At 51.8% G+C, this 12,189-nt stretch overlaps 1 protein-coding gene and 1 long non-coding RNA gene across 2 annotated transcripts; both read right to left on the reverse strand.

Annotated features, from left to right (window-relative positions):
* On the reverse strand, positions 1-3,904 carry LOC120910003 (oocyte zinc finger protein XlCOF6-like). Its single transcript, XM_040321826.1, has 3 exons — positions 3,869-3,904; positions 3,588-3,786; positions 1-1,993 (listed from the first exon to the last, which is right to left on the reverse strand). Exons 2-3 carry the CDS (start codon positions 3,772-3,774, stop codon positions 108-110), a joined length of 2,073 nt encoding a protein of 690 aa, XP_040177760.1. The 5' UTR covers positions 3,775-3,786; positions 3,869-3,904; the 3' UTR covers positions 1-107.
* Positions 3,905-5,029: 1,125 nt separating this feature from the next.
* On the reverse strand, positions 5,030-8,489 carry LOC120910219. The gene is made up of 3 exons (XR_005741421.1): positions 8,400-8,489; positions 5,224-5,340; positions 5,030-5,124 (listed from the first exon to the last, which is right to left on the reverse strand). It is a non-coding gene; the product is annotated as an uncharacterized LOC120910219 (long non-coding RNA).
* Between the last annotated feature and the right edge of the window lie 3,700 nt (positions 8,490-12,189).

A 12,189-nucleotide genomic window follows, 5' to 3' on the forward strand; every position in this document is an offset into this window, starting at 1 on the left:
AGATTATATCAAGATTAGAAAAATAGATATAGTAAACTAAAAAAAATCCCTAATTTTCAAGATACAATTTCTGGAACAATCCTCGCTCCGTAATGGTTTATCTACTGTCAGTGACCCTCTGTCTTCTGATGTTTGACTAGAATGTCTTTTCGACTGTAACTCTTCCCGCACTCTGAACATGAAAATGGCTTCTCGCCTGTGTGGCTTGTCATGTGTGTAAGAAGGTGCCGGTGCTGTATGAACCCTTTCCCGCACACTTCACAGGCAAAGGGCTTCACGCTGCTGTGCACTTTTACATGGTCATCCAGGTTTCTTTTAAAGGCGAAACATCTGCCGCACTCAGGACAAGAAAAGGGCTTCTCTCCGGTGTGAACTCTCTGGTGGGTAACAAGAATGTTTTTCCATTTGAACGATTTCTCGCATGTTAGGCATTGATACCTCTTCTCTTCCGTCTGACCTTTTTGTTGTACAACAATCCTAAAATTTGACGTCTCGCACTCTGAAGTTGGAGTCGGACACTCGCCCGTACAGTTTTTCTGGTGTCTGAGACTTTGATGTTGTAATATGAAACCTTTACCGCACCTTTCACAAGAAAACGGCTTCTCGCCGGTGTGGCTTTTCATGTGGTAGTCGAGGCTTCCTTTCGCTGTGTAACATTTACCACATTCGGAACACGAAAACGGCTTCTCGTCGGTGTGGCATTTCATATGCTTTCTGAGGCCTCCTTTCTGAGTGAAACATTTCCCGCACTCTGTACAGGAAAACGGCCTCTCACCAGTGTGGACTTTTATATGGTCCTCCAGGATGGCTTTATAGGAGAAACGTTTATCACATAGAGAACAAGGGAAGGGCTTCTCACCGGTGTGAACTCTCTGGTGGTTAACAAGGTCCGCATTCCATAAGAAGGATTTCTCACATTCCGAACATTGGAAGACCTTCTTTCCCGTGTGGCATCTCGCATGAACACGAAGTTCGTATTTGGTTGTAAAAGATTTCCCGCACTCCGAGCAGGATAAGGAATTATCTTGTGCATGGAGTTTCTTGTGTCGGCTAAGGCTGATGCTATATTTAAAGCGTTTCCCGCATTGCGCACAGGAATACGGCTGCCCACGCGCATGCGATTGCCGATGTAGGTTTAGAACGCCTCTGGTTCTAAATTCCTTCCCGCATTCGGAACACTTAAAAGGCGTTTCACCGGTGTGCAGTCGCTCGTGTTCGACCAGCCTCTTTTTTCCTCTGAAGCCCTCCCCGCAGACCGTACAGGAAAACGGTTTCTCACCGGTGTGCAGCCGCTCGTGTTCGATAAGCCCCCCTTTCGCGGTAAAACCTTTCCTGCACACCGTACAGGAAAACGGCCATTCACCGGTGTGCAGCCGCTCGTGTTCGATAAGCCCCCTTTTCGTGGTAAAATCTTTCCTGCACACCGTACAGGAAAACGGCATTTTACCGGTGTGCATTTGCTCGTGTTCAATGAGACGCTTTTTTAATCCAAAACCCCTCCCACAGACTGTACATAAAAATGGTTTCACGCCGGTGTGCACTTGCTCGTGATCGCTAAGTTGTCTTTTCGTTACAAAACCTTTCCCGCACACCGTACAGGTAAAAGGCCTCTCACCGCTGTGAACCTTGACATGTGTGAGAAGGTCCAATTTCCGTGCATACGTTTTCCCGCAGTCTGAACATATGTAGGGCCGCTCTCCGGTGTGCACCATGAGATGTCTTACAAGTCTGTGCCTAAAGCCAAAACATTTGTCACATTGGGGACACGGAAATATCTTTTCACCGGTGCTTGTAACAGTAGGTGATATTCTAGGAGCACAAGGTTTGGTGTTAGAGGGATCCATTGATCTGTTCTCCTGGTTATGTCTTGGATGTATATTTTCAATATTAGGATCTACTCCTGGAGGATGTTGGCCAAAGTTATTGTCTTCTGCATTACAGTCTGAAGATAAAGTAAGGTGATTCTCCAAGTTGTTCGGGACACTTTGTTCATCTGTTGAAGGTAAAGGTTTTATTGATAATCAGATTTAACTGCGTTATGCATGCTAGTCTAGAAATCAATCAATGGTTTCACAGAGATCTTTGGGGAATTAGGTACAATTATAACACCATTATAAGAAAAGATATCACAAACCCAACTATGGGTCATGGTTTACATACACTGATGGCATTTTTTTGAGTAATGGAGATGGACCCTTTATAGGGAACATTTAGCTGTGGAGTAGATACATCGATGATGTTGTTATGGTCATCCTCTAAGTCTCAATTTTTTTCCTTACTGAACGCATTTGTTGGGAACAGGACGTTATATTGAGGAATGTAGATGGACCTTTCATATGGTGTACAGTATCTTCTCCTCATTTGTTGGGAACATGACGTTATACTGAGGAATGGAGATGGACCTTTCATATGGTGTACAGTATCTCCTCCTCATTGGTTGGGAACATGACGTTATATTGAGGAATGGAGATGGACCTTTCATATGGTGTACAGTATCTTCTCCTCATTTGTTGGGAACAGGACGTTATATTGAGGAATGGAGATGGACCTTTCATATGGTGTACAGTATCTCCTCCTCATTTGTTGGGAACATGACGTTATATTGAGGAACGGAGATGGACCTTTCATATGGTGTACAGTATCTCCTCCTCATTTGTTGGGAACATGACGTTATATTGAGGAATGGAGATGGACCTTTCATATGGTGTACAGTATCTCCTCCTCATTTGTTGGGAACATGACGTTATATTGAGGAATCGAGGTGGAGTTTTCTAATGGCAAGATGTCATTCATCCCTGTTTCTCAGGGACATTCCCCATGAAAACAAGTATCCCTGGCACGTCCCAAGCCGCAAAGCACTGTAGCCTAAACATTACACGAAGCAAGCGCCTTGGCCAACCCAAAATGGTGCTGCTGGCCTTTCTAGCCAATTTTGCATGTGCAGAATGTTGGATTTCTTTTTCTGGCTTTTAGTTGCAGAGTCCAGCAGTGCCATTTTGGAGTGGCCGAAGATCTTGCACAGTGTAAAGTTTACCCTATATCGACTCCCAGCTGGGGACGTACCAGGGACTAGGACCATGAGGGGTGATCCCTACTTTTGAGTTTTACCTACTCTTGACCAGTCTCTCCTCCTGGTCTACCGCTTATAGTCCAGTCTCTCCTCCTGGTCTACCGCTTATAGTCCAGTCTCTCCTCCTGGTCTACCGCTTATAGTCCAGTCTCTCCTCCTGGTCTACCGCTTATAGTCCAGTCTCTCCTCCTGGTCTACCGCTTATAGCCCAGTCTCTCCTCCTGGTCTACCGCTTATAGCCCAGTCTCTCCTCCTGGTCTACCGCTTATAGCCCAGTCTCTCCTCCTGGTCTACCGCTTATAGTCCAGTCTCTCCTCCTGGTCTACCGCTTATAGTCCAGTCTCTCCTCCTGGTCTACCGCTTCTAGCCCAGTTTCCTCTTCCTGCTCTACCGTTTCTAATCCAGTCTCCTCTTCCTGCTCTACCATTTCTAATCCAGTTTCCTCTTCCTGCTCTACCATTTCTAGTCCAGTCTCCCTTTCCTGCTCTACCATTATTAGTTTAGTCGCCTCTCTTACCGGATGCTTTAATGGTCTCCCTATTCTCCATCACTTTCCATCTGAAAATATGTCCTGTTTCTGTACTCCGAGTACCTGTGCTGACATGTGAAGAAGATTGCTCCTTTTCTACCATCACTTTTGCTTCCGTAGATGACTGATCACCCATCACATTTGTTTCTTCTTTAAACTCAACTTTCATATGCATCTGTTTTTCACCCTAAATAAGAAAAAAAAGTTGACAAAACCTAAAATACAGAAGAACTAAGAATATTGAACGTTTCTAGATTTCAATTGCCTACCTGATGATGGTGGGGGATGGTGTGATCTTCTTGTGTTGAATCCCGGGAATACAGAGGACGGGGACATCTCTCTGGTGGGTTCCCATTACTGGATCCATCTGTAGGAAACGCACACACTGACTGAATACACTGTTTCTATGTGTTTATCAGATGATGGGGGATCTAGGTGGACCCTCCGTACTGCTCTCTCCTTTACAATAATGTGCACCACCCTACAGTTTGGGCCCCACTGTTAGCTGGGAATACAGAGGACAGGGACATCTCTCTGGTGGGTTCCCATTACTGGATCCATCTGTAGGAAACACACACACTGACTGAATACATTGGGGTAGATTCAGGTAGGGAGCGCGTATTTGTGTGCGGGCGTAACGTATCCTATTTACGTTACGCCTCCGCAACTTTGACAGGCAAGTGCAGTATTCACAAAGCAAAGTTGCGGCGGCGTAGCGTAAATAGGCCGGCATAAGCCAGCCTAATTCAAATGTGGAACATGTGGGCGTGTTTTATGTTAATTTATTGTGACCCCACGTAAATGACGCTTTTTATGAACGGCGCATGCGCCGTCCGTGAAAGTATCCCAGTGCGCATGCTCCAAATTAACCCGCAAAAAGCCAATGCTTTCGACGTGAACGTAAATGACACACAGCCCTATTTGCGAACGACTTACGCAAATTACGTAATCGACGGAAAATTTGACGCTGGCCCGACGTCCATACTTAACATTAGCTGCGCCTCATATAGCAGGGGTAACTTTACGCCGGAAAAAGCCTAATGTAAACGGCGTATCTGTACTGCGAAGGCCGGGCGTACGTTCGTGAATAGGCGTATCTAGCTGATTTACATATTCTAGGCGTAAATCAGCGTACACGCCCCTAGCGGGCAGCGTAAATATGCAGTTAAGATACGACGGCGTAGGAGACTTACGCTGGTCGTATCTTAGACAAATTCTGGCGTATCTGATTCTTTGAATCAGGCGCCAAGATACGACGCCTCACACTCAGAGATACGACGGCGTATCTCCTACCTGAATCTGGCCCATTGTTTCTATGTGTTTATCAGATGATGGGGGATCTAGGTGGAACCTCCGTACTGCTCTCTCCTTTACAATAAAGTCTCCTCTTACCCGGTGATGTGAGGGACGGTTGATTCTCCATCATGACGTCCTTGTAGAGATCCTTGCGTCCTTCTGAAAACTCCTCCTTCACGCCAAACTCTTCATCCTCCTCTTTTACAATAAAATCACTCCCGTCTCTAATCTGAATATACAATAATGAAATCAGGAGTTAATCATGAGACCTTCCAACACACACACATTCATACAGTCGTCTTGTTCCTTTCTTCTCGGCACTGCTCACCTCTTCCATGATTAGTCCTATTATCTTTTTGATGACCTCTGGAATCTTCTTTTGTTGCTTCTCTCAGATGTCAGAGAGCGGGGCGAAGGCTCCGTTTTGGAGACTGATGGATGTGATCTAAAAAAGGACGGTAAAGTGAGAAGTGTGCAGCTACCAGGATAACCAATATTGGAGATGAATAGCCACGTTGGCCATAATTAGCTGAATTTCCTGCCTCTGGGCGATGCCATGGCTGTCCTGCCCGGTGCCTAAGTTCTAGCAAGACCTTTGACAGAGTATGTCAGAGTAACATCATCAGTGCGGGGTAGAGTGATATCCCACCTGCATTGCTCCACACCAGATTACTCAGCAGACACCGGCCAGGAGGACCTCTGCAGCATGCGTAAAAGGGGCACACAACTGGACCCCAAGGTATGATGGGGGGATCACAAACTACTAAACATAAACATTTAAGGGGGTACCTACTCCTTATCATTGCACTCTGAAGTGATCTCTGGCCCCGGCTGCAACATCTAGAGTGGCACCGTGCATTCCGTGCCCGCTACAGTATCAGGGCATACAGTGCCGGTGCAGTCTGAGCCCAGCGGGTGCCCTGTGATTGGCTGAACGGGTCATGACATGAAGGTCTGCGATTGGCCCGGCGGAGTAACATGCTGGTAACATGTGGAGGCGGGGCTGGACTGTGGATAATCGCGCCTGCTCCCGCCTGCTGTGTGTCTCCCTAAGGTCGCTCTCATCTGCTCTGTCAGCCCCCTTCCTGTAAATCACCCCCCTCTTCTCTCTCTGTCACCCCCCCTCCTCTCTCTCTCTGTCACTACCCCTCCTCACTCAGTCACCCCCCTCCTCTCTCTCTGTCCCTCTCTCACCCCCCTCTCTGTCCCTCTCTCACCCCCCTCTCTGTCCCTCTCTCACCCCCTCTTCTGCCTCCTCCACCCTTTATCTCACCTCCCTCCTCAGGTGATGGGGGCCCCACGAGGTAGGCTGTATGGGGCCCCAATTATTGCTGACAGTAATGGGGTGCTGTGAGGGGGAAGCTGAGGACAGTAATGGGACGCTGTGAGGGAGAAGCTGAGGACAGTATTGGGGTGCTGTGAGGGGGAAGCTGAGGACAGTAATGGGACGCTGTGAGGAGAAAGCTGAGGACAGTAATGGGACGCTGTGAGGGGGAAGCTGAGGACAGTAATGGGACGCTGTGAGGGGGAAGCTGAGGACAGTAATGGGGCGCTGTGAGGAGAAAGCTGAGGACAGTAATGGGACGCTGTGAGGGGGAAGCTGAGGACAGTAATGGGACGCTGTGAGGGGGGAAGCTGAGGACAGTAATGGGACGCTGTGAGGGGGAAGCTGAGGACAGTAATGGGACGCTGTGAGGGGGAAGCTGAGGACAGTAATGGGGTGCTGTGAGGGGGAAGCTGAGGACAGTAATGCTGTGAGGAGAAAGCTGAGGACAGTAATGGGGTGCTGTGAGGGGGAAGCTGAGGACAGTAATGGGACGCTGTGAGGGGGAGAGCTGAGGACAGTAATGGGATTCTGTGAGGGAGAAGCTGAGGACAGTAATGGGACGCTGTGAGGGGGAAGCTGAGGACAGTAATGGGACGCTGTGAGGGGGAATCTGAGGACAGTAATGGGGTGCTGTGAGGGGAAGCTGAGGACAGTAATGGGGTGCACTGGGGGTGGGAGGGAGCAGAGAACAGTAGCGGGACGCTGTGAGGGGGAAGCTGAGGACAGTAATGGGATGCTGTGAGGGGGAAGCTGAGGACAGTAATGGGGTTCTGTGAGGGGGAAGCTGAGGACAGTAATGGGACGCTGTGAGGGGGAAGCTGAGGACAGTAATGGGATGCTGTGAGGGGGAAGCTGAGGACAGTAATGGGGTTCTGTGAGGGGGAAGCTGAGGACAGTAATGGGACGCTGTGAGGGGAAAGCTGAGGACAGTAATGGGGTTCTGTGAGGGGGAAGCTGAGGACAGTAATGGGACGCTGTGAGGGGAAAGCTGAGGACAGTAATGGGGTGCTGTGAGGGAGAAGCTGAGGACAGTAATGGGGTGCTGTGAGGGGGAAGCTGAGGACAGTAATGGGGCGCTGTGAGGGGGAAGCTGAGGACAGTAATGGGATTCTGTGAGGGGGAAGCTGAGGACAGTAATGGGACGCTGTGAGGGGGAAGCTGAGGACAGTAATGGGATTCTGTGAGGGGGAAGCTGAGGACAGTAATGGGACGCTGTGAGGGGGAAGCTGAGGACAGTAATGGGACGCTGTGAGGGGGGAAGCTGAGGACAGTAATGGGACGCTGTGAGGGGGAAGCTGAGGACAGTAATGGGACGCTGTGAGGGGGAAGCTGAGGACAGTAATGGGGTGCTGTGAGGGGGAAGCTGAGGACAGTAATGCTGTGAGGAGAAAGCTGAGGACAGTAATGGGGTGCTGTGAGGGGGAAGCTGAGGACAGTAATGGGGTGCTGTGAGGGGGAAGCTGAGGACAGTAATGGGACGCTGTGAGGGGGAGAGCTGAGGACAGTAATGGGATTCTGTGAGGGAGAAGCTGAGGACAGTAATGGGACGCTGTGAGGGGGAAGCTGAGGACAGTAATGGGACGCTGTGAGGGGGAATCTGAGGACAGTAATGGGGTGCTGTGAGGGGAAGCTGAGGACAGTAATGGGGTGCACTGGGGGTGGGAGGGAGCAGAGAACAGTAGCGGGACGCTGTGAGGGGGAAGCTGAGGACAGTAATGGGATGCTGTGAGGGGGAAGCTGAGGACAGTAATGGGGTTCTGTGAGGGGGAAGCTGAGGACAGTAATGGGACGCTGTGAGGGGGAAGCTGAGGACAGTAATGGGATGCTGTGAGGGGGAAGCTGAGGACAGTAATGGGGTTCTGTGAGGGGGAAGCTGAGGACAGTAATGGGACGCTGTGAGGGGAAAGCTGAGGACAGTAATGGGGTTCTGTGAGGGGGAAGCTGAGGACAGTAATGGGACGCTGTGAGGGGAAAGCTGAGGACAGTAATGGGGTGCACTGGGGGTGGGAGGGAGCAGAGGACAGTAGCGGGACGCTGTGAGGGGGAAGCTGAGGACAGTAATGGGTAACTGTGAGGGGGAACACACCATGGTTTACCACACAGGGTGACACCAACCCTAGTGATGTCACTGAGTTTAGAGTAGGTAGCAGGGAAGACAAAATGAGAGACGTACTCACCAACTTCTTCCTTCTTCCTTCATTAATCTGCTCCAGAAATACCCCACCCACTTCCTTCATGTGACTTCAGTGTGGTGCCAGCATCCAAAATGGCCACTGGGGGATCAGGTTGTTAATGCTCTATAGTGTCATGTGATCCCACCTGGCAGCAGCCATTTTCTTGTAGCCACTTTGTGATGAGCTCCTTCTCTTCCCTGGTCAAGCCCTTTTCAGCTGTCAAGGACTCAAATCTATAGTGACTAGCTATCTGAGGTGAGGAAATGAGGACATGCTTAAAGTGGTTGTAAGCCCTTCACAACCACTTTAGCCTACAGATAAGCCTAGATTAAAGGGGTTGTAAAAAAAAAAAATCCCATTAAATAGCTTCCTTTCCCTTAGTGCAGTTTTCCTTCACTTACCTCATTCTTCTATTTTGCTTTTAAATGTTCTTATTTCTTCTGAAAAATCCTCACTTCCCGTTCTTCTGTCTGTATTTTTACACAGTAATGTTGTGAGGAGAAAGCTGAGGACAGTAATGGGACGCTGTGAGGGGGGAAGCTGAGGACAGTAATGGGACGCTGTGAGGGGGAAGCTGAGGACAGTAATGGGACGCTGTGAGGGGGGAAGCTGAGGACAGTAATGGGGCGCTGTGAGGGGGGAAGCTGAGGACAGTAATGGTATGCTGTGAGGGGGAAGCTGAGGATAGTAATGGGGCGCTGTGAGGGGGAAGCTGAGGACAGTAATGGGACGCTGTGAGGGGGAAGCTGAGGATAGTAATGGGGCGCTGTGAGGGGGAAGCTGAGGACAGTAATGGGACGCTGTGAGGGGGAAGCTGAGGACAGTAATGGGATGCTGTGAGGGGGAAGCTGAGGATAGTAATGGGGCGCTGTGAGGGGGAAGCTGAGGACAGTAATGGGACGCTGTGAGGGGGAAGCTGAGGATAGTAATGGGGCGCTGTGAGGGGGAAGCTGAGGACAGTAATGGGACGCTGTGAGGGGGAAGCTGAGGACAGTAATGGGATGCTGTGAGGGGGAAGCTGAGGACAGTAATGGGACGCTGTGAGGGGGAAGCTGAGGACAGTAATGGGATGCTGTGAGGGGGAAGCTGAGGACAGTAATGGGATGCTGTGAGGGGGAAGCTGAGGACAGTAATGGGGCGCTGTGAGGGGGAAGCTGAGGACAGTAATGGGATGCTGTGAGGGGGAAGCTGAGGACAGTAATGGGATGCTGTGAGGGGGAAGCTGAGGACAGTAATGGGACGCTGTGAGGGGGGAAGCTGAGGACAGTAATGGGACGCTGTGTGGGGGGAGCTGAGGACAGTAATGGGGCGCTGTGAGGGGGAAGCTGAGGACAGTAATGGGACGCTGTGAGGGGGAAGCTGAGGACAGTAATGGGACGCTGTGAGGGGGAAGCTGAGGACAGTAATGGAACGCTGTGAGGGGGAAGCTGAGGACAGTAATGGGGTGCACTGTGGGGGGAGCAGAGGACAGTAATGGGGTGCTGTGAGGGGGGAAGCTGAGGACAGTAATGAGGTGCACTAGGGGTGGGAGCTGAGGACAGTAATGGGACGCTGTGAGGGGGAAGCTGAGGACAGTAATGGGACGCTGTGAGGGGGAAGCTGAGGACAGTAATGGGACGCTGTGTGGGGGGAGCTGAGGACAGTAATGGGACGCTGTGAGGGGGAAGCTGAGGACAGTAATGGGGCGCTGTGAGGGGGAAGCTGAGGACAGTAATGGGATTCTGTGAGGGGGAAGCTGAGGACAGTAATGGGACGCTGTGAGGGGGGAAGCTGAGGACAGTAATGGGGCGCTGTGAGGGGGGAAGCTGAGGACAGTAAAGGTATGCTGTGAGGGGGAAGCTGAGGACAGTAATGGGGCGCTGTGAGGGGGGAAGCTGAGGACAGTAATGGTATGCTGTGAGGGGGAAGCTGAGGATAGTAATGGGGCGCTGTGAGGGGGAAGCTGAGGACAGTAATGGGACGCTGTGAGGGGGAAGCTGAGGATAGTAATGGGGCGCTGTGAGGGGGAAGCTGAGGACAGTAATGGGACGCTGTGAGGGGGAAGCTGAGGACAGTAATGGGATGCTGTGAGGGGGAAGCTGAGGATAGTAATGGGGCGCTGTGAGGGGGAAGCTGAGGACAGTAATGGGACGCTGTGAGGGGGAAGCTGAGGATAGTAATGGGGCGCTGTGAGGGGGAAGCTGAGGACAGTAATGGGACGCTGTGAGGGGGAAGCTGAGGACAGTAATGGGATGCTGTGAGGGGGAAGCTGAGGACAGTAATGGGGCGCTGTGAGGGGGAAGCTGAGGACAGTAATGGGACGCTGTGAGGGGGAAGCTGAGGACAGTAATGGGATGCTGTGAGGGGGAAGCTGAGGATAGTAATGGGGCGCTGTGAGGGGGAAGCTGAGGACAGTAATGGGGTGCTGTGAGGGGGAAGCTGAGGACAGTAATGGGACGCTGTGAGGGGGAAGCTGAGGACAGTAATGGGACGCTGTGAGGGGGAAGCTGAGGACAGTAATGGGGCGCTGTGAGGGGGAAGCTGAGGACAGTAATGGGATGCTGTGAGGGGGAAGCTGAGGACAGTAATGGGATGCTGTGAGGGGGAAGCTGAGGACAGTAATGGGACGCTGTGAGGGGGGAAGCTGAGGACAGTAATGGGACGCTGTGTGGGGGGAGCTGAGGACAGTAATGGGGCGCTGTGAGGGGGAAGCTGAGGACAGTAATGGGACGCTGTGAGGGGGAAGCTGAGGACAGTAATGGGACGCTGTGAGGGGGAAGCTGAGGACAGTAATGGAACGCTGTGAGGGGGAAGCTGAGGACAGTAATGGGACGCTGTGAGGGGGAAGCTGAGGACAGTAATGGGACGCTGTGAGGGGGAAGCTGAGGACAGTAATGGGACGCTGTGAGGGGGAAGCTGAGGACAGTAATGGGACGCTGTGTGGGGGGAGCTGAGGACAGTAATGGGGCGCTGTGAGGGGGAAGCTGAGGACAGTAATGGGATGCTGTGAGGGGGAAGCTGAGGACAGTAGTGGGACGCTGTGAGGGGGAAGCTGAGGACAGTAATGGGACGCTGTGAGGGGGAAGCTGAGGACAGTAATGGAACGCTGTGAGGGGGAAGCTGAGGACAGTAATGGGACGCTGTGAGGGGGAAGCTGAGGACAGTAATGGGACGCTGTGAGGGGGAAGCTGAGGACAGTAATGGGGCGCTGTGAGGGGGAAGCTGAGGACAGTAATGGGATTCTGTGAGGGGGAAGCTGAGGACAGTAATGGGACGCTGTGAGGGGGAAGCTGAGGACAGTAATGGGGTGCTGTGAGGGGGAAGCTGAGGACAGTAATGGGATGCTGTGAGGGGGAAGCTGAGGACAGTAATGGGACGCTGTGAGGAGGGAGCTGAGGACAGTAATGGGTGCTGTGTGGGGGGAGCTGAGGACAGTAATGGGGTGCTGTGAGGGGGAAGCTGAGGACAGTAATGGGGTGCTGTGTGGGGGGAGCTGAGGACAGTAATGGGACGCTGTGAGGGGGAAGCTGAGGACAGCAATGGGACGCTGTGAGGGGGGAAGCTGAGGACAGTAATGGGGCGCTGTGAGGGGGAAGTTGAGGACAGTAATGGGGCGCTGTGAGGGGGGAGCTGAGGACAGTAATGGGACGCTGTGAGGGGGAAGCTGAGGACAGTAATGGGATGCTGTGAGGGGGAAGCTGAGGACAGTAATGGGACGCTGTGAGGGGGAAGCTGAGGACAGTAATGGGACGCTGTGAGGGGGAAGCTGAGGACAGTAATGGGGCGCTGTGAGGGGGAAGCTGAGGACAGTAAT

Source organism: Rana temporaria, chromosome 8 (genome assembly GCF_905171775.1).
Source record: "Rana temporaria chromosome 8, aRanTem1.1, whole genome shotgun sequence".
NCBI lineage: Eukaryota > Metazoa > Chordata > Amphibia > Anura > Ranidae > Rana > Rana temporaria.